This window comes from Miscanthus floridulus, chromosome 10 (genome assembly GCF_019320115.1).
Source record: "Miscanthus floridulus cultivar M001 chromosome 10, ASM1932011v1, whole genome shotgun sequence".
In the NCBI taxonomy this organism is placed as follows: domain Eukaryota; kingdom Viridiplantae; phylum Streptophyta; class Magnoliopsida; order Poales; family Poaceae; genus Miscanthus; species Miscanthus floridulus.
In genome coordinates this window covers 80,216,746-80,244,361 of record NC_089589.1, presented here as the reverse complement: position 1 = coordinate 80,244,361, position 27,616 = coordinate 80,216,746, and the positions used below count along the sequence as shown (strand labels likewise).

Here is a 27,616-nt window from a genome sequence, read left to right as displayed (position 1 = left end):
TGTTAAGATGTGGCCTAATTTGACCCATCAACCAGCTCGCCACGTTGGCCGTGTCAACGGCGGATATAGTTGACACATTTCTATAGTGTAAATAATCCATCAAACACCCAGACTAGTACTCCACTCATTGACTCATAAAGAATCTATATGCTGTATTCACGAATACCTGATCATCACAACAGCACTGTTTCCAGCGACACAAGCACATGTTCAACGACAATATATGCATTTACTAGAATAAGCAAACGTATCCAGGGCTAATAGTGAAGAAAATGATACCACACTGTACATGTCTAGACTGATCACAAACCATTTCAAAACACTATACATCACATCTGCAATGGCCAAACGTCGCCATTTTTATTTTTCACTGAACAATATATACAGTGATGTACTTGTACCCAGGAAATCCAATATGCAGATTCTAATACTGAAATAAGCAGAGATATCTTCTATAATAGAAAATACAACAATCTGTCATGCTTATTTTAACCCTTTCGCACCACCTTCTCTACCATGAAACACTGCACACTGAAAGAAGACATTCATTATTCGTGCCAGGAAATAACTATTTCCCTAGCCACTCGAAGCAGCAACAGAGGCCCCAGCAAAACTTTGAAGGATAGTCCCTTATGAACACATCCCTGCTGTAGCCGACAACATAGAAGCTAAATGCTTTCTTGCGATGGGCCATTGTGACACGGGTTACAGGCACAACTGAAATGATGTGTCTCTCGGAAATAACCCTGGCAGATGGTGGAACTGGCAGCCGGCTAGCGATGACTTCTGAGGAAAACTGGTTGAGTGGGTATGAATCGGCAAAAAATGCAGGAGTGCACTGATATGCCTGTATGTTGCATAGCTGCACTCCTTTGGCTCTGTGCAAAACTTCTTCAGGGACCGAGGCAGCCCCTCTAGTTGCACTGACTTTTCTAGCTGAAAGAGTCTTCCTGGAAACAGAATAGTTCGAGTTGGATCAATATATCAGGCGATTACTGTAACAACAATGTGAAGTAGTTTCTTGAAACCATTAAATTAAATAAAATAAATATACAAAAGGATAATCCATGCTAAGTGATAACAACTTGAGTGACAACTGACAACTGGGAATTCTCTAACTGAACCTCCCAGATTGTGCACATGCATCTTTCTGCAGTTAATATATGTTGGTATTTGACTTGACATGTTATAGAGCATGGGAAGACTAACGATTTTGTTGCCTCAAGTCTTCAACACCAATGAGTCTCAAACTCTCAATAAATTATATTTTATGATGTAACACTGAACATATATTCACAAAGAAAGCATCAGCTGACAATATCTGCAACTTCCTAACTGATTGCTACAGGTTTGTTACCCCAGAAGTTTGCATGATTATTAAACAGTAAGAATGACTTTTTAAATTATCAAACTAAACATCAATTTTCACGTTCAGATGTTTTGGCTTTTTTCTGTTGTTCAACAATTTCCTCAACTTAGAAACAGAAACCGATATAAAAACTTTGAAAAATGGGCTCAAGATTACCATTGAACATGAGCTATGCTTTGTGCAAGGAGGGAACCATATCCAGTACATGTGTCACATGTCACCAAGCCACGTGATCCACATGCTATACAAGGTAACATTCCTTTACCATTGCACATTCCGCATCTGTGACAAAAAAGTGTATAGAAGCATAATGAAAGTAATATGGGTTTATGTACTATGCTGAGATAAAATAAGCATAATAACAAATTTTAGTTCATCGTAAGAACATCTAATGCAATATCAGGTTATTTTTTGTATTATACTCAATATGGATGACCAAATACAGATAAATTAGCACCCTTCAATAAATTATTGAAACAATGATATGTCGACCAAAACAAAAAAGCAACAATACCACATTAATAAATTCAATCTTTATAAGCTTAAATAAAACAAAAGGACACAAACACTGCATTTATGATACATGCAGACACTAAATGGGCTTCATCAAGAGATCTATATTCAAGGACTTGAGGTGAACTACAAACTTGTCGTGGGTCCAAACGGGCCTGGTAGTGGTGGGCCCAATGGGGACCAGAGAAGGGCCACAGCCAGCCTAGCCCTAGCCGAGAGCATGTGGGGGGTGTCGGCCTCCCTTGGATGGCTAGCACCAACTCCCAAGGAGGAGTGCACATCCAATTAGACTTTGAACAAGATACAAAAGAATAAACTTAGATTAGAAAAGATAGAGCTTGTTTAGAAAAAAAGGAGAGTCCAAATCTATAAGGATTCTACCACTAGTTTGCTTAGGGAACAAGTCATAGGGAGTATAAATATAGGGGACACATAATCATATGGATCAAGCAAGAAATAGAGGATTATTATTCCTCAAGCTCACTGGCATCCTAGCTCCCATGCGCCTGCCCTCTGACCTACTCCTGCACTGCATGAGCCCTAGGTCACTGGCCTCCCCTTGTGTACGGGACCACAGGCCGCCCATCACATTCCTATCCTCCATCCTTCTACCTCCTTACCCAACAATCTACACATCCAGTGGCAAAGCATGGCCCATGAATTAGAGGGGGCTAAATTGCTTACTTCAGCGTCAAATCATGGTGAGATGTTAAATAGGCATGTAGTTTAGACTTCTAGGGATTTATGGGTCATTGAATTTCTGTCAAGCAAGGGGGGGGGGGGAGGGGGGAGGCCCAGTTTGGCCTCCACTACCCTCCGCCCCTGTACACATCCTACCGCCTACCAATATAGACCTATCACATCTAGTATTGTAACACCTCGGGTGTTAGCCTTGCATAACTTGACTTGCATAACATGAGCATGAGCATCAAGCATTCATAAATCATCATTTACAATTGAAACATTTGATTGAAACATGCAACAATTCTTATTATTTCATGTTTCCATGTGTATATACATATGATCATGAGTGACTAATACATGTAATGATTGTGTGACCTTGTGAATTGCTTAAACATGTTTAGAGTATCATTATAAACAACTTTGATATTCATGGCTAGGGCTAATTAGGTCATTATGTCATAGCCCAAGTGGGTACCATCTTTTAAAAGTGACATGTTTGACCAAGTTTGAAATAGGTGCTAGAGACTATGCATGTATGTGGGTACTAAAGCAAAGTTGTAGTATGTGTCATGGAGAACAACTTTCTTTTTTGGGTCATGAACTAATAATGTGCATAGCCTAGTCCTTTTTAGCTCACAAAAATCAGAAAAAACAACCTTTTCAACACTTCACGAAATTTTTCTAAGTCTTGATCACTGACAGTGCTGTCAGCCCGACTTTGGATTGGATTTTCTCCCTAGCTGTTGCGAATTTGAGCTTGATCTTTGAATAAGAGTTGTAGCTGGTACCTTGGGCTACAAAACTCATGTTGGGCATTTGCACGAAGGAGCCACGGATCAGCGGATATATCGACTTGGAAACGCGCTGTCAGGCCTGCATCGCGTAACTGAATCGGCTGAATCGATCGGCACAGTGGCCGACCAGCTTCAGAGCAGAGCCGCCGCGTGGAGGTTCCGTCGGCCGCGCGTCGCCGTTGCCCTGACCGCGCAGGCCACGCCGCGCCCGAGCGAGCCTTCATCACGCCAACGCCCGCCCGCACTCAGCCACGCTCCTTTTTCACTTCACCTCGGTCTCCTTCGCCGTCCGCAGCACCCGCAAGCATAGCCGTCGAGCTCCCGCAGCGCCACCGTCGTCGTTGACGGCACAAGCCTCGCCTAGCCGCTTCTCCATCACCGCAACCGCATAGCCGTCTTCCCCGCGACTCCCTGTGCCAGCCAGTGCCCGCCGTTTTAAGCTCGGTGAGCTCTAGCCCCGCACACCGCCTCGCCGGAGCTCCGCCGCAAGCCCCGTCGTCGTGGCCACGCCGCCACAGTCCCCCTCTCCAAGCGTTAGCTAGCGCGCTAGGTCCGCCGTAGTACCCCAGTGCTCGTCCGAGCCTTAGGTCGGGCCACCGAGGACGTCGCCGGCGTTTTGCCGTGGTCCAGCCTCGCCGTTCCGCCATGGCCGCCGCCGCTAGCTCTAGGGTCAGCAATAGGGCCGGCCAAGTGGCTCAATAGGTTCGCCAGGTCATGTAGGTCCTACCCTGATGACCTCACCGCCGGCGAAGCTCGCCGTCGTCGAGCCGCAGCCGCGCAGTGCCCAGCAGCGCCGCTGCTCTGCTCCGTGTCACTGACGCGTGGGGTCCCCTGACCAGCGGGTCCCACCTGTCAGCGACAGCAGTAGTATAGGCTAACCCATTTTGAATCCAGTTTTTGATTTGTTTTGTTATTTTTGTATCTTTAGTTTGGTAGCTCCTAAAATGTTGAAATAAATATGGTTGTGTTCCTTAGGAAGTGTAGTATTTAGGAAAAATATGTTCTTGGCTTCAACAGTAGAAATTTCTGGAGATTTAAATAAAGATTTGAAATGTGCTTTTGAATGCATTCAAATTTGTTTATTTTATATCTAGAGTTCCTGTGCTCCAAAAATTATGAAATTTTTGTGGTAGGCTATTCTTGTCATACCTGAGCTTGGATAAAAATTTGAGGACCAGTGCATGTGTAGATCTATAGTTATAGATTTTTCTTTTATAAATAGTTAATCCTTGCATGAATTTTTATAAATTAATTATGAGTCCAAAATTCATGAAATTTGTTGGAGGTGATACTAGTACCATATGGATGTTAGGAAAAATAAGAAATCTGTTGCTTGACACTTTTCAATAGGATTTTCCATTTATGCTATTTCAAGCCTTGCTTCCTTATCATTTTTGTATAGGATGTTCTACTTAGTAAAATGACATGAAACTTTTATAGTAGTCCTTTGATAGCATTAGTAAGGCTCTGTAAATTTTTGAGAATTTATTAAGCACATCTGATATATATTTATTATTTAACCTAGATATCTAAATAAAATGATAAATGCAATTTAATAAATAGTTTGGGCTTTGCCATTATATTATCTTAACTATGTTTGGTATGCTTAAACTGTTGGTAGGTTCTAGGTTGTCAATTTGTGGATGATTACATAAAGTAGAAGTGCTATTACTTTATATTGCATGTTAAATCATTTCCGGACTGATTCTAGAGTATGAGGAGTTACATGTTGAAACTGATGTAGACTGTAAAAATGGTTAATAACAAAGTTGTAGAAAATTTGATAAGCTTTCCAGAAAGTCCAGGATCACTAGATTTGGAATTGTAAAACTCCAGTTATGAGTGAAACAAGTAGATACTGTTTATGGCATAGTCGATGCATTGTAGAAGTAGTTAAGTAGTAAGCGAGAAGAGATATGTACCTACTCAAACAACGTGATGCACTTGTTAACATTATGCATTCGTAATACTCATACCATACTCATGCATCTAGGATCGGAGGAAGAGATCACGTTGCTGGAATTCGAAGAAGCAGAGGAAGGGAACCCGCAGGAGGATCCGCAAGCCGCAGCTCCCGAAGGCGTGGAGCAGAACCCTGAAGAGCTGCCGGAGTGCCCTGACCATCGCCCTACTTCCTTTCTGCGAGGCAAGCCCCGGAGCATTATAAGTCTCCCAGTAATTTACAAATGTTTACTTACGTATTTATGATTGATGCATTAGGTTATAAGAGTTGAATGAAACCACTTGATGCATGTACATTCCTTGTCCAGATATTACATCTTTACCCGGTATAGGTCCAGGATCGAATATATATATGCTTAGCCATGCTTAGACCGGTAGAAGTCGGGTGATGTCCTGTCACCTGCGAGATATAGGTGGATACCGGAGCACGGTTGGCTATATCTGCTATCGTGGAACAGAACCATGAGGTAAAAGTAAATTGAGACCGGACGGGAGGTCGATAGGGAAGCAACAAGGCATGGAGGTCTTGGGTGTGGACTTATTCCCGTCTGTGTCGATTAAGGACCGTACCGTTGTTGGCGCTTCTGACAAGATTGAACGCATGCCTCTCACTTAGCTGGCCGGATAACTCGTTCCGACCGCGAAGCCGAGTAATTCAACTCAGGCCGGGAATCGTTCTGTTGTGCGCTCCTTCCGGGGAACGATCAGACTGAGCCCAAGGGCAGGCTTGGCCTGAGCATCCTGGCATCTGGTGTTCCAGATTATGCGGCGCGGTACGTACCCGCGAAATGTGTACCTGAGTTGTACCAAAGGTGACCTAAGACTATCGTGGCTGGTAGATCTGGGTTTGTGTTAGGAAGAAATTCCCAGCTGGTTGAAATCGATTCGAATCGCCGTCTCTCCCGGATAGTGAGAAACTTGGCTAGTCCCAATATCGTAGCAGCTATATTATGAAACATGGTGGTTCGGATGAATATGGAATTACAATACCTGCTATGGTTACTATTGTATGATTCTAAATAATATACCACATGTTTGGCACAGGATAGTTGCTAATCTAGAAATGGTTAGTTATAATTAACTTGATAAAGGAATTATAATTGTACAACGGGTAATTGCCTTTTACGCAAAATGTTGTCCAGTTACGTCCACTTATACAGCCTTGCATGATCCTTGGAGTCATTTTATTTCTGGTTCATGACGGGTAAGTCTAGCTGAGTACCTTCTTGTACTCAGGGTTTATTTTCCCATTGTTGCAGATGGCACTGTGTATCATGGTTATTGCAAGAGTTGCTTCTATCCCGCTGTGGATGAGGAGTAAGCCTTGGGCAGGCTCCCTTAGTAATTCCTATCTTTGCTTTTGTGGATCGTGATCTGGCATGGCACTGTATCAAACTATGTTGGAAAACTTTATCTCAAACTCATTTGCTTCCGCTTTGTTTATCAAACTTGTTTTGTAATAACTTTTATTCGTACTCTGATGATGAAACGTATCTGTGAACTTTATGTAATATGTGGCATGTATGTTGAATCCTGTACGATCTTGGTTGTTGTAAATCGTTTATCGAGACCCGTCGTGGTACTCGACGGACTACCGGGTTTATATGGGTTCAAGTATGACAGTACAACCGCTTGCGGATTGCCATTATACTTGTATTCTTATAAATTGGTCGGTTCTGCGACAGCTGGCATCAGAGCAAGATTCAACGTTAATTGTCACAAGTGTATTTAAAAACAAAAGTTTTTGTTTTCCAAAAACCCTTCTCTAGCAACTATTAGTTATATAATAGGTATTTGAAATCTAAAGTGTGCCATTGATCACTTTCCTTATGCCCAAATTAAGGACTATTAGGTGGCTATTTAAGTACTAACATGGGGGTTTTTACTTCGTCGTCCATACGGCGTGCTATAGTATGGATGCCATTCACTTGAGTGGTAATGTATGGATCAAATGCCTCTACGCCAAGGTAAGATGAGTATATGACCGCAAGATGTGAGCGTGCGGTCGGGAAGAGTTAGCTTTGGTACGGCTATGTATGCATGCTTGCATGTGTATAGGGTACGTATTTAATTGTGGGTTTAAATCCTTGTCGGGTAGATTGATATGGAAGTATATGTATGGGTATACATATATGGAAGTATTTACAATTACATTCTGCATATTCTTTATGGGTTTAGGGCTGAAATGAAATTTTATGCAGGTACACTAACAACGAAACGTGTAGCCCGACTAGTTACGCTATTTATGAGAAGACGTATGTATGCCACCGTGTCTACCGTTAGAAACAAATTTTTCCTAAGTTTGTGAGGACGTACGGCACGAGCATGCATCATGTTAAAATACCATTCACATAATTACATTTGTTTCCCCCCTTATAAGATTCTTACTCGGTTATGTAACTCTTATCCATTATGGCATTGTCTCACCAAGGGTACATGTTAATGGTACAGATGGCACGCACCAAGCAGACTGCTCGCAAGTCCACCGGAGGAAGAGCTCCTAGCCGTCAGCTTGCTCCACGTACCCGTCAACGTCACACGTTCCTTGGAGAGTTTGGGATGCCTACACTCTTGTGGAGAGTGCTCAGCTATGTAGGTTATCCTGATGGAATGGAACCCCGCTACTTCTGGGCGAATGAGCGATTGGGAGAAGGTCTCTTAGTTACTGTGGAGGCCGTTGTTCGTCCCCGAGGTGACGATTCTGAGTGGACAGGCTGGTGTTATGAGTCAATTGGTAGGACTGCTGAAGAAGCAGCTGGCAGGGCAGCCTTTGGGATCTTGAGGGATATCATGGATCGTTTTCCTCAAGAGCTGGCAGCCGCCTTGGTTGGAGTCTTTCCCAGAGGTAACCCATCCACTGACTCATGGCAGCAGGCAAGAGGAAGATCTTTGGAAATTGGTGCAGCAGAAGGGCAGAACAGTGATAACCCTGCAATGAGCGCTATGTTCGCAATGATAAGAGTGTTAGATGGAGTTGAAGGTAGCCTCAGACGTGTGTCTGGTGCTCTTGGTCATGCCCGTGAGGATCGACGTCAGCTTCAGAGGGAGCACGACGCCGAGATTAAGAGGCTCACCGAAGAAATGACTCGGTTAACTCACCAGCGAAATGCAGCTTGGTCTAGGGAAGATGTCCTGAGGGCTCGACAGTTTGAGCTGGGACAGCAGCTAGCCAATGCTGAAGAATACAACGATAATCTGCATGAAGAGGTTCATCTACTGCACAATCAGCTCCACCCTTATGTCCCACCAGGAGCCGCAGAAATGGATCTAGAGGGGTACGAGGAAGAAGAAGAAGTGGCACCTGAAGAAGAAGTAGAACCTGGGGAAGGAGATGATTCTGCGTCTGACCTCGATAGTGATCATGATGAGGATTAGATCGCTTCGCATTTAGTGGAAGGACTAATGTATCACTGTTATTTATGTAATGGACCTGTAGTTCCAAGTTGGCACTAGTAACCAGACTATCATGTAATGTTAATCGCACGTTTGGATGAACGTCAATGCAATTCCTGTACTTTGTCGTTAATCACGCTTTAAAATTTGCATGCGTTATGAGCACGATAAGTGGTCAAATTGGTGATGTCATGTTGCGAGAATGAATTATTATGCCTCTGTTTTTATTGTGCTTTTGAGAATTTTCCCAGTAATTTCAGTTTGGCATGAGTACCTAGTTCATCTGCAATCTCTTGGCATCAACCAATAATCGCTTATTGTTGCAACTTCGCAGATGACGCGCACCCGTGCGGGAGCTAGTAGCAGCCAGGATGGCAACCATGATGACTTGCCACCCCCACCCCCGCCGTCTGCTCAGGAGTTCTTTGCCCAGTTCCTGGGTAGCCAGAGGACAATGGAAGAAGCCTTGCGCCTTATCGCGCAGAACACTGCTCGTGGCCACCCACAGCAACCAGGGGCCGAGCCAAATCAGCACAGTTCATTCAAGGAGTTTCTGGACACAAAGCCTCCGATTTTCAAGGTGGCTGAGGAACCACTACAGGCCGATGAGTGGCTGAATACCATCGAGCAGAAATTTCGTCTGCTAAGAGTCACAGAACACCTAAAAGCCGAATATGCTTCTCATCAATTGCAAGGACCAGCAGGAATCTGGTGGACGCACTTTCTGTCGTCTCTGCCTGCTAACGCACGAGTTACCTGGGATCAATTCAAGTTGGCTTTTAGGGGACACCATATTCCCCCGGGCCTAATGCGCATGAAAGCAGCAGAATTTATGAGGCTCACTCAGGGAACCAAGTCACTCACAGAATATATGCACGCATTCAACAACTTGTCAAGATATGCTCCAAGTTTCGTGGATACTGAAGAGAAAAAGATTGAGAGTTTCAAGCGAGGGTTGGGTACCAAGTTAATGAAGACGATGGCAAACTCCCGATGTGCCACGTACAATGAATTCATTAGTGATGCCTTGACCCAAGAAAATCACAACAACATGCATGCAGTTGCTAAAGGTCGCAAGAGGGCCTATGAGGCCGGTGCATCCGGATCTTTCCAGTCGAAAGCGCCTATCACAGCTAGGCCACAATTCCGTCCACCTGCACCCAAGTTCAGGCCTCCACCACCGAAAGCTCAGAATAACAGGCCGCAGAAACCATTTCGTAAGGCGTTCACTATTGCCTTACCAAAAGGAAATGGCAATCAGGACAGTTCCGCCGGATTTAGAAGTAATCAACCCTGTTTCAACTGCAACCAACTGGGTCATTGGTCCAAGGAGTGCCCCCACCCCAAGAGGAACGGCAACCCCACGCAGAACAATCAGAGGCAGGTGAATGCCAGGGCACGTCAGGGACAAGTGCACTATACCGCGGTGGAGGAAGTGCCCGCCGGAGAAGTTGTCACGGCTGGTATGTTTCTTGTCAACAAGCATCCCGCTGTTGTTTTATTTGATTCGGGAGCTTCTCATTCATTCATGAGTCAAGCATTTGCATCTAGACACGATCAAGAAATAATAGAAGTAAGTAAAGGGGGTTTTAACATAAGTTCAGCAGGGGGTACTGTTACTACCAAAAAGATAGTAAAAAATGTACTCATCTTGATACAAGGGAGGGAGTACACAACAGATTTGATAATATTGCCAGGATTGTCGATAAGTGTAATCTTAGGCATGAATTGGATGAAGGATCATGGTGTTCTTATCGACACTAGCACCCGTACTATCATGTTGAGAGAACCCATGGGAGGGAATGCTTTTCTAGTTCCCCTCTCCCGCGAATTCGAACCCCAACATCTAGCCTGTGCTATCCAAGCCACCACCATATGTGATATTCCAGTGGTTTGTGAGTTTCCGGATGTATTTCCAGAGGAATTACCAGGTCTACCACCGGATAGGGACGTGGAATTTAAGATCGAATTAGTGCCAGGTACCGCACCCATATCCAGAAGGCCATATAGAATGCCACCCAATGAGTTAGCAGAACTTAAGGTTCAATTGCAAGATCTATTGGACAAAGGTCTTATCCAACCTAGCTCATCTCCGTGGGGATGCCCGGCATTATTCGTAAAAAAGAAGGATAAGTCACTGAGGATGTGTGTAGATTACAGACCACTCAATGCTGTGACCATCAAGAACAAATATCCGTTACCCCGCATCGACATCTTGTTCGATCAGCTAGCAAAGGCAAAAGTATTCTCCAAAATTGACTTAAGATCAGGTTACCATCAGATAAAGATCAGACCGGAGGATATACCCAAAACTGCTTTCTCTACTAGGTACGGCTTATACGAGTATTTGGTTATGTCTTTCGGACTAACAAATGCTCCAGCCTATTTTATGTACCTAATGAACTCGGTATTCATGCCCGAACTGGATAAGTTCGTGGTCGTGTTTATCGATGACATATTGATTTATTCGGAAAGTGAGTCAGATCACGAAGAGCATCTGAGGATTGTCCTATCCAGACTGAGGGAGCATAAGCTATATGCCAAGTTGAGCAAATGTGAATTTTGGTTGAGCAAAGTACCATTTTTAGGTCACATTTTATCCAGAGATGGAATCTCAGTAGACCCATCCAAAGTACAAGAGGTCATGGATTGGAAAGCCCCAACTTTGGTGCATGAAGTTCGGAGTTTCCTAGGGTTAGCAGGATACTATCGCCGATTTATTCCAGATTTCTCAAAGATAGCTAAGCCTATGACCAGATTACTTCAGAAAGATGAGAAATACAAGTGGACACCAGAATGTGAAACAGCTTTTCACACCCTCAGAACTTTGTTGACTACAGCGCCAGTGCTAGCACAACCAGACATTGAAAAGCCTTTTGATGTATTTTGTGATGCATCAGGAGTAGGTTTGGGATGTGTACTTATGCAAGAAGGGAGAGTAATTGCATATGCCTCTCGGCAACTGAGAAAACATGAAGTCAACTACCCTACACATGATTTGGAACTTGCAGCCGTTGTCCATGCACTAAAGATATGGAGACATTACTTGTTGGGCAATGTATGTCATATCTATACTGACCACAAGAGCCTCAAGTATATCTTTACCCAGCCAGAACTGAACATGAGACAACGAAGGTGGTTAGAATTGATTAAGGACTATAATTTAGAAGTGCATTACCATCCGGGTAAAGCTAATGTAGTAGCCGATGCACTTAGTCGGAAGTCCCATTGCAACACTATGGAAGCGCTATTGGAAGATGGATTCAACTTGCTACATCCTGCTGTGCTACACAATATCACAATCAGTTGTTCGCTTGAGAGCAGAATCATAGAGCTACAGCAGACAGATGTAGGAATAAGTCACATCAAGAGAAAAATGCAAGAGCAAGAGACCAAACATTTTAGATTGGACGAAAGAGGTGTATTATGGTTTGAGGACCGACTAGTGGTGCCGAAAGACCATGAGCTAAGGAATCAAATTTTAGAAGAAGCTCACTCGTCCAAATTGTCTATCCACCCGGGTAGTAGTAAAATGTATCAGGATCTAAGAAACCGTTTTTGGTGGACTAAGATGAAGAAAGAGATCGCAGCCTATGTTGCAAGGTGTGATAACTGCAGTAGAGTGAAAGCCGTCCATATGAAAACCGCTGGATTACTTCAGCCACTGCCTATTCCAGGATGGAAATGGGAGGAAATCAGCATGGACTTTATCACAGGCCTTCCAACAACACCACAAGGTCACGATTCAATCTGGGTCATTGTTGATCGTCTCACCAAGTCAGCACACTTCATACCCGTGAACACGCGGTATATAGTTGGGAAATACGCTGAAATATATGTTGCCCAGATCGTGAAATTGCATGGAGTACCCAGGACTATAATCTCCGATAGAGGACCACAGTTCATAGCTCGTTTCTGGGAGCACTTACACCAAGCTTTGGGAACCAAGCTAATCAGAAGTTCAGCTTATCATCCGCAAACGTCAGGACAGACGGAGCGAGTAAACCAAATCCTAGAAGATTTACTTAGAGCTTGTGTTATATCTTCAAAAGGTTCATGGGAGAAATGGCTACCTTTAGCTGAATTCTCCTATAACAACAGTTATCAAGCGAGTATCAAAATGGCTAGCACCAACTCCCAAGGAGGAGTGCACATCCAATTAGACTTTGAACAAGATACAAAAGAATAAACTTAGATTAGAAAAGATAGAGCTTGTTTAGAAAAAAAGGAGAGTCCAAATCTATAAGGATTCTACCACTAGTTTGCTTAGGGAACAAGTCATAGGGAGTATAAATATAGGGGACACATAATCATATGGATCAAGCAAGAAATAGAGGATTATTATTCCTCAAGCTCACTGGCATCCTAGCTCCCATGCGCCTGCCCTCTGACCTACTCCTGCACTGCATGAGCCCTAGGTCACTGGCCTCCCCTTGTGTACGGGACCACAGGCCGCCCATCACATTCCTATCCTCCATCCTTCTACCTCCTTACCCAACAATCTACACATCCAGTGGCAAAGCATGGCCCATGAATTAGAGGGGGCTAAATTGCTTACTTCAGCGTCAAATCATGGTGAGATGTTAAATAGGCATGTAGTTTAGACTTCTAGGGATTTATGGGTCATTGAATTTCTGTCAAGCAAGGGGGGGGGGGGGGAGGGGGTAGGCCCAGTTTGGCCTCCACTACCCTCCGCCCCTGTACACATCCTACCGCCTACCAATATAGACCTATCACATCTAGTATTGTAACACCTCGGGTGTTAGCCTTGCATAACTTGACTTGCATAACATGAGCATGAGCATCAAGCATTCATAAATCATCATTTACAATTGAAACATTTGATTGAAACATGCAACAATTCTTATTATTTCATGTTTCCATGTGTATATACATATGATCATGAGTGACTAATACATGTAATGATTGTGTGACCTTGTGAATTGCTTAAACATGTTTAGAGTATCATTATAAACAACTTTGATATTCATGGCTAGGGCTAATTAGGTCATTATGTCATAGCCCAAGTGGGTACCATCTTTTAAAAGTGACATGTTTGACCAAGTTTGAAATAGGTGCTAGAGACTATGCATGTATGTGGGTACTAAAGCAAAGTTGTAGTATGTGTCATGGAGAACAACTTTCTTTTTTGGGTCATGAACTAATAATGTGCATAGCCTAGTCCTTTTTAGCTCACAAAAATCAGAAAAAACAACCTTTTCAACACTTCACGAAATTTTTCTAAGTCTTGATCACTGACAGTGCTGTCAGCCCGACTTTGGATTGGATTTTCTCCCTAGCTGTTGCGAATTTGAGCTTGATCTTTGAATAAGAGTTGTAGCTGGTACCTTGGGCTACAAAACTCATGTTGGGCATTTGCACGAAGGAGCCACGGATCAGCGGATATATCGACTTGGAAACGCGCTGTCAGGCCTGCATCGCGTAACTGAATCGGCTGAATCGATCGGCACAGTGGCCGACCAGCTTCAGAGCAGAGCCGCCGCGTGGAGGTTCCGTCGGCCGCGCGTCGCCGTTGCCCTGACCGCGCAGGCCACGCCGCGCCCGAGCGAGCCTTCATCACGCCAACGCCCGCCCGCACTCAGCCACGCTCCTTTTTCACTTCACCTCGGTCTCCTTCGCCGTCCGCAGCACCCGCAAGCATAGCCGTCGAGCTCCCGCAGCGCCACCGTCGTCGTTGACGGCACAAGCCTCGCCTAGCCGCTTCTCCATCACCGCAACCGCATAGCCGTCTTCCCCGCGACTCCCTGCGCCAGCCAGTGCCCGCCGTTTTAAGCTCGGTGAGCTCTAGCCCCGCACACCGCCTCGCCGGAGCTCCGCCGCAAGCCCCGTCGTCGTGGCCACGCCGCCACAGTCCCCCTCTCCAAGCGTTAGCTAGCGCGCTAGGTCCGCCGTAGTACCCCAGTGCTCGTCCGAGCCTTAGGTCGGGCCACCGAGGACGTCGCCGGCGTTTTGCCGTGGTCCAGCCTCGCCGTTCCGCCATGGCCGCCGCCGCTAGCTCTAGGGTCAGCAATAGGGCCGGCCAAGTGGCTCAATAGGTTCGCCAGGTCATGTAGGTCCTACCCTGATGACCTCACCGCCGGCGAAGCTCGCCGTCGTCGAGCCGCAGCCGCGCAGTGCCCAGCAGCGCCGCTGCTCTGCTCCGTGTCACTGACGCGTGGGGTCCCCTGACCAGCGGGTCCCACCTGTCAGCGACAGCAGTAGTATAGGCTAACCCATTTTGAATCCAGTTTTTGATTTGTTTTGTTATTTTTGTATCTTTAGTTTGGTAGCTCCTAAAATGTTGAAATAAATATGGTTGTGTTCCTTAGGAAGTGTAGTATTTAGGAAAAATATGTTCTTGGCTTCAACAGTAGAAATTTCTGGAGATTTAAATAAAGATTTGAAATGTGCTTTTGAATGCATTCAAATTTGTTTATTTTATATCTAGAGTTCCTGTGCTCCAAAAATTATGAAATTTTTGTGGTAGGCTATTCTTGTCATACCTGAGCTTGGATAAAAATTTGAGGACCAGTGCATGTGTAGATCTATAGTTATAGATTTTTCTTTTATAAATAGTTAATCCTTGCATGAATTTTTATAAATTAATTATGAGTCCAAAATTCATGAAATTTGTTGGAGGTGATACTAGTACCATATGGATGTTAGGAAAAATAAGAAATCTGTTGCTTGACACTTTTCAATAGGATTTTCCATTTATGCTATTTCAAGCCTTGCTTCCTTATCATTTTTGTATAGGATGTTCTACTTAGTAAAATGACATGAAACTTTTATAGTAGTCCTTTGATAGCATTAGTAAGGCTCTGTAAATTTTTGAGAATTTATTAAGCACATCTGATATATATTTATTATTTAACCTAGATATCTAAATAAAATGATAAATGCAATTTAATAAATAGTTTGGGCTTTGCCATTATATTATCTTAACTATGTTTGGTATGCTTAAACTGTTGGTAGGTTCTAGGTTGTCAATTTGTGGATGATTACATAAAGTAGAAGTGCTATTACTTTATATTGCATGTTAAATCATTTCCGGACTGATTCTAGAGTATGAGGAGTTACATGTTGAAACTGATGTAGACTATAAAAATGGTTAATAACAAAGTTGTAGAAAATTTGATAAGCTTTCCAGAAAGTCCAGGATCACTAGATTTGGAATTGTAAAACTCCAGTTATGAGTGAAACAAGTAGATACTGTTTATGGCATAGTCGATGCATTGTAGAAGTAGTTAAGTAGTAAGCGAGAAGAGATATGCACCTACTCAAACAACGTGATGCACTTGTTAACATTATGCATTCGTAATACTCATACCATACTCATGCATCTAGGATCGGAGGAAGAGATCACGTTGCTGGAATTCGAAGAAGCAGAGGAAGAGAACCCGCAGGAGGATCCGCAAGCCGCAGCTCCCGAAGGCGTGGAGCAGAACCCTGAAGAGCTGCCGGAGTGCCCTGACCATCGCCCTACTTCCTTTCTGCGAGGCAAGCCCCGGAGCATTATAAGTCTCCCAGTAATTTACAAATGTTTACTTACGTATTTATGATTGATGCATTAGGTTATAAGAGTTGAATGAAACCACTTGATGCATGTACATTCCTTGTCCAGATATTACATCTTTACCCGGTATAGGTCCAGGATCGAATATATATATGCTTAGCCATGCTTAGACCGGTAGAAGTCGGGTGATGTCCTGTCACCTGCGAGATATAGGTGGATACCGGAGCACGGTTGGCTATATCTGCTATCGTGGAACAGAACCATGAGGTAAAAGTAAATTGAGACCGGACGGGAGGTCGATAGGGAAGCAACAAGGCATGGAGGTCTTGGGTGTAGACTTATCCCCGTCTGTGTCGATTAAGGACCGTACCGTTGTTGGCGCTTCTGACAAGATTGAACGCATGCCTCTCACTTAGCTGGCCGGATAACTCGTTCCGACCGCGAAGCCGAGTAATTCAACTCAGGCCGGGAATCGTTCTGTTGTGCGCTCCTTCCGGGGAACGATCAGACTGAGCCCAAGGGCAGGCTTGGCCTGAGCATCCTGGCATCTGGTGTTCCAGATTGTGCGGCGCGGTACGTACCCGCGAAATGTGTACCTGAGTTGTACCAAAGGTGACCTAAGACTATCGTGGCTGGTAGATCTGGGTTTGTGTTAGGAAGAAATTCCCAGCTGGTTGAAATCGATTCGAATCGCCGTCTCTCCCGGATAGTGAGAAACTTGGCTAGTCCCAACATCGTAGCAGCTATATTATGAAACATGGTGGTTCGGATGAATATGGAATTACAATACCTGCTATGGTTACTATTGTATGATTCTAAATAATATACCACATGTTTGGCACAGGATAGTTGCTAATCTAGAAATGGTTAGTTATAATTAACTTGATAAAGGAATTATAATTGTACAACAGGTAATTGCCTTTTACGCAAAATGTTGTCCAGTTACGTCCACTTATACAGCCTTGCATGATCCTTGGAGTCATTTTATTTCTGGTTCATGACGGGTAAGTCTAGCTGAGTACCTTCTTGTACTCAGGGTTTATTTTCCCATTGTTGCAGATGGCACTGTATATCATGGTTATTGCAAGAGTTGCTTCTATCCCGCTGTGGATGAGGAGTAAGCCTTGGGCAGGCTCCCTTAGTAATTCCTATCTTTGCTTTTGTGGATCGTGATCTGGCATGGCACTGTATCAAACTATGTTGGAAAACTTTATCTCAAACTCATTTGCTTCCGCTTTGTTTATCAAACTTGTTTTGTAATAACTTTTATTCGTACTCTGATGATGAAACGTATCTGTGAACTTTATGTAATATGTGGCATGTATGTTGAATCCTGTACGATCTTGGTTGTTGTAAATCGTTTATCGAGACCCGTCGTGGTACTCGACGGACTACCGGGTTTATATGGGTTCAAGTATGACAGTGCAACCGCTTGCGGATTGCCATTATACTTGTATTCTTATAAATTGGTCGGTTCTGCGACAAGTATCCTCAGAAGACTTATCACATCTAGTATCCTCAGACCAGGTATCCATGGATGGTGACAACACCACCACTTTGAATGCCGCCGACATTAAGGCACTACTTGAGAAAACTCATCATCGACTCCAACAAACACTTCAATGAGCTTCAAAGCTGCTGGGACAATGTCGACACGTGTCTCGTCTCCATTGTGCAAGGCGGCACTAAGTCCACCAAAGACGCTGCCGCTTCTGCGGCCAAGGAGCGCGAACGCGCCACCAAGGTCCAAGGATCTCGAGGCCAAGGCAAAGAGCGTTACGGAAGACTTCGACCTTGACTTCTTCTAGGAGAAGGCAAACAACTCATCATCTTCTGGCCTCCCAAATATAATCCAGGAGGTGACAAACAATCTGTTCACCACGCCACCTAAGATCGACGCGCCACCACCAACAAATGAGGCATCTAGGTCGGACTTCCTGGTGCTACAGCCATGCTGCCACAAGCTAACCTTCCCCACCTACGACAGCAAGGATAAGTCGCTGCAGTGGCTTAACTGCTGTGAGCAGTTCTTTAGGGGACAATGGATCTCCGAAAACAAAAAGGTGTGGTACATGCGCCTAGCTCAGGACAAGGTGATCTATGACTGGGGCAACTTCGCTTGTGGTGTTAACGAGTACTTCGGTCCCCCAACGCGGCGCAACCCCCTCGGCAAGCTAGCAGTGTTGTGCAAGATAGGCCCATTGATGACTACACGTGCGGGACCCCTCAGCGAGCTTGTAGTCAACATCTACACAGCAGGACTGATGGAACTGCTGAAGATGGACATTGAGCCACAGAACCCTAAGGACAAAGAGACATCCATGTCCCTCGCTAGAGCATACGAGCGACACGGTTGGTTGTGGCTGACTAGACAAGTTGGTGACCATCGGAGCACCAGCATGGCCACAGCCCACAATCTACGTCCAGGCCGACGCTACCTACCTCACCAACAACTCCAGCTCCGACGACGATTACAACAACCCCGATCACTTCACCACCCCATAGATTCAAGCGCCTCATAGTGGAGGAGATGTCAAAATGACATCGAGTCCGTCTGTGCTTCAACTGCGACAAGCAGTTCACCAGAGGGCATACGTGTAAACACCTATTCGACATTGCCATGAACGATATGACCACAATGACATCAAGCCCAACCTGACATCGACGATCAGGAGCCAAGTGTACGCGGTTAGCGCACCATGTACCTGGTAGGCATCATCCTTCGCAATGGAGCCCACATCTTCATCGTCACCGGCGCCACACATAACATCATTGACGCCCGTATCTAGGTTCAGGACTCGCCAAATGCTGCATCGAGACATCCATCATCATCGACAATGGTAGCCATGTCTCATACCATGGAGCCTCCTTCAATGTGCTGATCCACATCGACAACGAGACTTCAATGTACTGCTCCACATCGACAACGAGGCACTCCACAAATCCACACCTTCTTGGTGGCTCTTAATGTCGATACATACGTCATCCTTGGTACACCTTAGTTGGATTCCTCAATCTCATCTTGTGAAAATTTGCCACACTTTAGATGAGCTTCAAGAAAGATGACTGCACCTTGGCATTCACAGGAGTCCACAGTAGGCCAACGCCACAAACTGTCCTAAGACATGCAACTAAACCCGCTTCGCCGACGTGGGCAAACATCCATGCAACAACACCTTTAGCATAGTCTCATCCCGCCTCACCGTATTCACATACATCAGAAAGGCAGTCTAGGAAGCACCGGAGCTTCACTTCATCGCTGACACCAACCACAGCGGCGCAACGACAACGACAATGCTACCTCGTACCTTGCCAGCAAACATCGTGGTAACGCAAGAGTGGACACAGTTCCTCGCCACTGACAATGTCTTCCTTGGTCCTGATAACATGAGATGTTGCTTGTCCATCTCGTCACCAACCTACAACTACGACAACATCTTCTTTGGCAAGCTCATCAACATCACCACTACCTCTCTTGCAGAGCACTACCTTGTGCTTAGGATGCCAGGCTACATCTTTCAAAGCAAAGCTAGGAGTTGTAAGCCATCAACTAACCCCCACCAGGCAACAACAATGCTACTTGTCAAGATGGGTGTTGCCCGTGAGATCATCAATGCCTTGAGGACATCAATTGTTCGCCACGATATGATGACTCCAATCTCTCATGGCTACATTGGGTCACTTTGCTACCACCTCCTCGACGTGACAATCCACAACCATCTCTCGCCCATGGTGGTAGGGCAATTGCAAGTGCGCTTGGAGACATGATAGATGGCGGCTCCCCTTCCTCCCGACGACACCTCTAGATGGATTATGGACGCACTAGAAGTCATGGGGGAGTGATGTCACGGGTCCAAATGGGCCCGTTAGTGGTAGGCCGAGCTCTTGAGGAGGGCGGCGACCTCTCCTAGATGGTCGGCCCCTCCTCCCAAAGAGGAATCCACGTCCAATTAGAGCTTGAATAAGATAGGAAACAATAAACTCAAATTAAGAAAGATAGAGCTTGTTTAGGATAAGATGAGTCCAAACCTATAAGGACTCTACGTCTAGTTTTCTTAGGGAACAAGTCATGGGAGTATAAATATAGGAGACATGTGCGCATATGGATAAAGCAAGAAATAGAGGATTGTTCCTCAAGCTCTATGCATCCTAGCTACCCTGCACCTACCCTCTCCTAGCGTCACTGCCACCCCCTGCATCTGCCCTAGATCGCCAGCCTCCCCTTGAATACAGGCGACCACGGGCCGCCATTGCCTTCCATTCCCTCGTCCTTCTACCTCTGTGCCTACAATCTACGCAACACCTCCTACCAATATAGACCCATCACAAAACCGTATCTGTAGCAAAGGAAGTAGAACAACTAACATTGTATCAGATCCATCTTGGTGAGCAAGTAAACCTCGGCCATGACATGCACCACACTGGGTCATCTGATTTGCTTTATAAAACCCGTGCTCCTGACCAGCATTGCATGTAGGGCATGGTTTCTCTCCACGACCCTCGCAGTCTGTCAAAAAAAAAAAAACAACTAATAGCTTTTTAAAAAATGGAAAGAGAAATATGAAAAGAGTGACCATAGTTACCATGTTAGAATTAAAATAAGTGTAAATACATAGCAACAAAATTATGAAGAAGGTACTTGCTAAGGTGCAATGTGAAAAAAGGGACACTTAGCTAGGTGTCCTAACTTAAAACAATTTTAAGATTAGTATCATGCGTGTGTTCTTACAGCCTGTTGGTGGCAAAAGATAGCACAATAGCAGCAAAAGTAAGTAGGTTTATGGCCAAATGCACCCATGTTAGTTATTATGACTTCATATGTGAGGATATGAACTGAAAGGTATTTCCATCATAGAAGCATTCAAAATACAGGATCAAAAGGCTATAAACCTACATAACCAAATTAAGTTACTACATGAATGTATTTAATTTGTTAAAGGAAAAATTAGGTTTCTGCCACTGCGTTAATTACGGTGTCGATATTTTCGATTGCTCTTTTGTAATATTGAGACTCATGCCGTTCGTTTATGCCACTGCTCACTGCTGTATCAACTTTAGTGGCAAAACTTGTTACAGTCTTGCCACTACAAGTGGTATGATAGTGGTGTAAACATAACAGGTTTTTACACAGTGGTGTCATGAATCCAATTATTACAAAAGCAATGTCAAATATCATAACCGTAATTAACATAGTGGCACAAATCTAATTCTCTCATTAAAGGAAAATCAGAGGGCACTGAAAGCAAAATACACATAGTACCTGAGCATTTTTCAATAATATCTGAATGTGGAATCTTGACCATCACTTCTTCCTCTGGTACAAAAAGTGCAGGAAACTTAGACCTCAAATCTAGTTCCCACAATCCAAGCAAAGGATCTTTTTCTCTTCCATCTATATTCCCACTTTCATAGGGTTCCTTTTTTGTAATAATGTGCCTTTCCTCGATGAAGGTTTCCAAGGTGCCAACATAGACATTGCAGTCCTCAATGGAGGTAATTTTCCATGTGCGGGCAGGGTGACTTCCCCAACAGAATCGATGTCCAATATGGTCAATGAGCAGCTGTCGGATCTCCACCTCATCCAGTACATCCCTATCAGTAGATCCAACCATTCCATTGTCAGCATAGAACAACAGTAGTGCCAACAAAAAGACAGGATCACAGGACACAAGGGAAGGGAAAATGATGTGCGGGAAGCAACAGTGCACTTGTTTTTTAATGGGGAGACGACGGTAGTTATTTAATCTATTTAAGCTCAGTGCAAAACTGGTAACTCCTGTTCTTGACGCCATTTAACAGTTTTAGCCTTCAGGTACTCCATCAAGCCAACTGATAACGTGAGTTCCCTGGAGCCTTCAGTCTTCTTTTATCAAGACATCATCCTTCAACTGCATGGCCGATTATTCCTACTCCAGTCACTACTTGCTGTATACTTTGAATTTACTAGAACTCTGGTTGTAGAATTCAATTACTGTCGGTTAATTTAGGTCAGTTATTTTTAAATTCCTTTCAAATATAAGAAATTGACCTTTTAGCTTTTGTCATAAGTCCTGGTGCAAGTTTTACATAAATGTGTTAGCTGGTTGTTAAAGGGAGACATGCAACTAGAACATCTGAACTGCTAGTGTTTCCAATATTTCATGTTTTCTAATCATTATGGAATTTACAGGTGTACTGAGGTGCAGTCAGAGACCTTTTCCTGAGTCCTCTAAGCAGTTGTGAATGAAAAAATGATTTTCATAGAAATATGTGTTAGCTGGTTGTTAAAGGGAGACGTGCAACTAGAACATCTGAACTACTAGTGTTTCCAATATTTCATGTTTTGTAATCATTACGGAATTTACAGGTGTACTGAGGTGCAGTCAGAGACCTTTTCCTGAGTCCTCTAAGCAGTTGTGAATGAAAAAAATGATTTTCATAGAAATTTCAGATTGTCAAGGAATCTTCCATCTCTACGCAAGTTTGTAGCTCCGCATGGATCACATACTTATGGTCTATTGTAAGAATCAAATATTTTTACATCTGTTATTAACAGCACTGTTCTGGTGTTCTCCATTTTTACTAGAAGATGTATTGCAGAGCTCATGGGGAATCCAGTTACATCAAATTGATTTGAAGGATAACAGGATTACTGAGATGTTGAGTGACAGTGCCAATTATGAAAAATGAGAAATTGAAGTTAACCATCCTCAATTATAGCTTGGCACTTCTGCTGAGCTGCGCACAGATTGCAACCAAAAGGCAGAAAGAACATATGACAAACACGCATTTCGACTGGGGAAAAAAAAGTTCACCTCCCGACGCTCTCAGAAGGTTGGTAACTGCCACCGTACGGATATGGCCCTTGAGGAACAATCGCCAACCCTTCTGCAGCTGCAACCCAACACCAACAGTTTCGACAACTCCTTCAGTTGGTGAAAAATCGGAAGGAAAAAAGGACGACTATGTGGCGGCCGGAGGGGGAGAAACAGAGCACCGCCGGCGGCGAATTACCATTTGGATGCGGAGACGATGGGGCGTGAGATGGGGACGGGGAGAGCACGGCGCTGTGGATGGACGGCGGGTAAGCGTAGGCGTGGTCGCCGTGGGGAGGCGGAGCCTGGGGCGTGTAGAAGCCGCCGGCGGCGGCGGACCTGACCTCGTCGGCGCTCACCTCGGGCCCTTCCCAGCCCCCGCCACCGCCGCGCAGCACCGAAGAGCTGCTCCGGCCCAGGAACTGGTACTGCTGCTGGTGCTGGTCCGCCGCGGCTGCAGAAACGAGGTCCCCACAGATGAGTCAGATGATGGGACGGGCCTGACGGGATGGGATCGGGAGCAGACGATTTGAACGCCGCGTCGGCGTTGAAGACAGCGGCGGCGAATGGAGCGGAACCTACCTGGCGGGGCGGAGGAGAGGAGGGGGCGGCGCTGCTCCTCGCCGTCGTGCTCCTCCTCCACACCCATAGATCGAGGGACTGTGGTTGGTCGCGGGGGTACAGCACGGTGGCGACGATTACCGAGTCCAAAGGCTCCGCTGTCTGTATGTACTGCGCGCCATCTGCCGAGTCGGTGTTAAATACTGCTTGCGATGGAGTCGTTGCGAAGGAAGCGAAGTCTCCAACACACACTACTGCTTCTACTACAGCAACGACGACAACGACAACAAAATTCTTGTTCTGCGAAAAGCCAAATAATCTTAAATTTAACCAAAATTATCGAAAATATAAATATTTATATTCCAAAATATATTTATTATAAAACTACTCCTCCGTCTAAAATTATTTGTATTTCTAAGATCTAGCAGGGTAACCAAGACGGATCGAAATTTACCAAAATACTCCTGTAGATGTCAGCCAGGTGCAGAGGTACGGTGGTGCTGTGTGGAGGCGGAAGGAAGTTCTAGAGTACGGTAAGCATCGTCTACTATTTCTTTTCTTTTTCTTTTTTTTACACACATTGACGATGGATGAGGGTCCTGGAAACCTTCAGAGAATGAGATTTACATTTTTTTTTGAGATGGAGGAAGTATGCCTATATGGAACAGCTTATTTGGGCTTTTATAGGAAACTGGTTGTCGGTATGATGAATCTGTTAGCTAGAGAAGCATATATTTGGCGATCCTGATTGTTCTGAGGAAATTGTGTATATATAATGTCATGAATGTTCGTAGAGCTGATGGTGTCTTGATTAGTTGATGAATAGATATCTACTGCATTATGAACTAGGTTTTTTCACCTTTGGGCTAATAGTTCCATCATTTTCTACTTAAAAAATATATTAGTCTTCATATTTGGAGCAAACGCACATATACATTGGTTAATGCAACAGAAGGGAGATTGCTAATGATCAAGCCAACAGCCAAGTAAGTTTACCATAGTCACAGCATGGCGTACAAGACAAAATACAAAGCTAATTAAAACGAACTTATGCTACCAAAGCGGCTGCAATACAATCACGCAAAGCACCCATATCCGAGTCATCTATTGAACCCCTTTCTAACATTTGTTGTGTCTTCAGTAGTCTGAGCACCATCTTTTCGTTATAGTTCTCGAAATATGCATCATGTATGGCGCTATCTCTAATGAAGTTGTGAAGAGCCATTGCAGCTGTTATAATTTGTTTTATTGTTTGTCTATTAGATAACTAGAAAAGTCTAAGAGAATACGCCACTTCGGGCCTGCTTGGTTGACATCCAAAATTTGTCATGCCAAACATTTGGCAAACCAAAAGTTAGGCAAAAACATTGCCATAGATTTGGCGAGCCAAATGTGAGACTTTGACAAGTTTTGGTAGTAAACTAAATACTAGCCAAAATCATGGCTTGCCAAATCATTGGTATGGTAAATTTTGGAAGCGAACCAATCAGGCTCTTCATCTTTACAACTCCGAAAGAACGCTTGATCACATTCCAGAGGGATGGATGTGCAGGGTTGAACACCTCCTTTGCTCACACGGGTGACGATCATGTTGTGGTTCACTAATATGGTACCTTTGACCTTTGTAAGGTGCAAGAAATCCCTTTTTATTAGAGTACGAAATCAACTAGGTAATACTTCTCTAAAAATGATGTGTTAGTGTACAGCTCAATAGCATGCAAGTGTGTTATAGAAAATTTATGCATATAAGTATGGTACCTTTCAGGTGGATGTGGAAATTATTCCGTGTATGTTACCAAGATATCCAATAGTACGTGTGTATCATGAACTGAGATCCAGGCCAACCGGCCATCACAAATGTGAATCTCATATTGAAGTCACAATAAAAAGCCACAACATTTTGTGAAGCATATCCATGTCGACCAAAGTATTTTGGTTGCTCAAAGGCACAATTATAGGTATGTGGGTTCCATCAAGTGCAATAATGCATTATTCTTTGAAATGATCCCAAAACCGAGGCGCTTGAAGCCTAGAATGCACCTCCTTGAATTGAGGATCTTTAGATTTTATGATGTCAACAACCATTCTATTAATACTATCTAGGGACCCACTAAATTTTCTACTTACAGTTTCTAGGGGATGTTCAAACTTATTTTTGACTTGTCTAAAAGATTGAGGACCACCACATGTCCACAGAAACATTCTCAAGGTTTCCTATGTACAGACTTCTCTACTTGGTTTCAACCCATAATCATTAACCAAAGTTTCATGCAGCCATCCAAAAATAGTCCTAGCTCCTCATTCGGAACATATCATAATAGTCCCCACTATTTTGTAGCAGTTGAATCTCAACCCATTGAATTCCACTCAGAACTTGTACCTTTCTAGCCTTCTTACCGCTAGAGTTAGAGCAACATTCAAAGCAAGCTATGCAAGCATAAAATCATTATGACTTAATCTTGAGCTTCACTTGAAGAACTCATCTGTAGTCATAGATCATGAATTAATTTATTAATTTATATCATGGTACATAAGCACAATGTATAAGAGATGTTTAACAACTTAATAAAACTACAACCACAATGTATAAGACATCGTTTGAGTGCACAACTTAATAAGCCCACAGCCACAGTCACATCTCTATCTCTTCTAGAATTATTTATTGCTATTATACTTATTATATATACAACTAAAAAGCAAGAAAAGTCATCATCATCGTCGCAATAGAGTGAGAAATTCAGCACGCTATGCCTGATTTTTCCACACGGTCTTTTGGTTTTTGTCCTACAAGTTTTTTTAAGGTCACTATGGGTTTTTTTTTCATACACGACAATCACCATAACTACCAAGCACAGTCCTGCACCAATTTTCTATCATGCACCAGACATCATCGCCCCCTCATGACAACGGTGGTGCTGCCATGTACGTGGATCATCGCACAAGCCTACATCTTCAACTTAGATCATCATTGTGATTTATCGATGGACGACGCCATTTAGGTTTTGCATCACACCCTACTCTCATCCTACTGTTCTGAGGTAGTGGCCAGCCACGGGCAGCTAGTGCGCATCCATCGGTGGCTAGCTACACTGAGCAGCGAGCCTACCTTGGCCAACACCAATCAGTAGCCACCAATCACCCTTTCATCTACTCCCACTGTCCCAAAATAAATGCAATTCTAGACTTTGGGTCCTGTGTTTGGTCCTACACTGTAGAGCATCCGGTCACAACTTAAGTGCACCGATGACCGTTGAGATTGGGTGATCAACATTTGAAGCAGGGGCCATGTGGCGTGCATTGCGCGATCGGACGCTGGGGTCCTACGTCCGATCGATTTGACCGGTGCATCCGGTCGCCCTATTTTTTCAGTGAACAGAGAGCCAACGGCTCTATTCGTGAGGGCTCTCTAGTTAAGCCCCATGGCCATCTCAAGCTCACTCTCTTAGCCATTTGCATTGACATAGCAACCTTGTGAGCTTAGCCAAAGTCCTCCCACTCATCTCCATTATTGATTCATCATCTTTGTGAGATTGGGAGTGAATCCAAGTGCATTGCTTGAGTGTTTGCATCTAGAGGCACTTGGTGTCTGTGTTTTGCTATGGGATTCTCTTGTTACTCTTGGTGGTTGCCGCCACCTAGACGGCTTGGAGCAGCGAGGATCATCGAGCGGAGGTTGGTGATTGTCTCCGGCTCCGATCGTGGTGATTGTGAGGGGTTCTTAACCTATCCTCGGTGGAGAGCCAAAAGGTACTCTAGTAAATTGCTCATGGCTTGTGTGATCCTTATCTTGTGTTGGTTGTGCAGCACCCTATTGAGGGTTTGGCGTGTGATGCCAATTAGCGCGTGAACCTCCAAGTGAGTGAATCACCACAACAAGGACTAGCTTGCCAGCAAGCAAGTGAACCTCGTTAAAAAATCATTGTGTCATCATTTGATTCCGAGGTGATTGATCTTCATTGGTATTCATTCTTGTGATTGATTGGTTTATTCCTCAACTCGGTGGTATAACCATCTTGCTCTCTCTCTTTAC

At 44.2% G+C, this 27,616-nt stretch overlaps 1 protein-coding gene across 4 annotated transcripts; it reads right to left on the bottom strand.

Moving 5' to 3' along the window:
- Positions 1–336: 336 nt before the first annotated feature.
- On the bottom strand, positions 337–23,769 carry LOC136486800 (uncharacterized). Of its 4 annotated transcripts, XM_066483820.1 has the most exons (8): positions 23,608–23,769; positions 23,225–23,479; positions 23,026–23,104; positions 21,492–21,823; positions 20,597–20,738; positions 16,046–16,208; positions 5,337–5,499; positions 1,538–1,651 (listed from the first exon to the last, which is right to left on the bottom strand). In XM_066483820.1, the coding sequence occupies exons 1-7, from the start codon at positions 23,672–23,674 to the stop codon at positions 5,350–5,352; spliced, it is 1,188 nt and encodes a 395-aa protein (XP_066339917.1). In that variant the 5' UTR covers positions 23,675–23,769; the 3' UTR covers positions 1,538–1,651; positions 5,337–5,349. The 4 variants fall into 4 exon arrangements, with proteins under 4 accessions (XP_066339915.1, XP_066339916.1, XP_066339917.1 ...); XM_066483818.1 differs by lacking the exons at positions 5,337–5,499; positions 16,046–16,208 and adding an exon at positions 337–950 and having other exon boundaries at positions 1,526–1,651; positions 23,608–23,766; XM_066483819.1 differs by lacking the exons at positions 1,538–1,651; positions 5,337–5,499; positions 16,046–16,208 and adding an exon at positions 337–950 and having other exon boundaries at positions 23,608–23,767.
- Between the last annotated feature and the right edge of the window lie 3,847 nt (positions 23,770–27,616).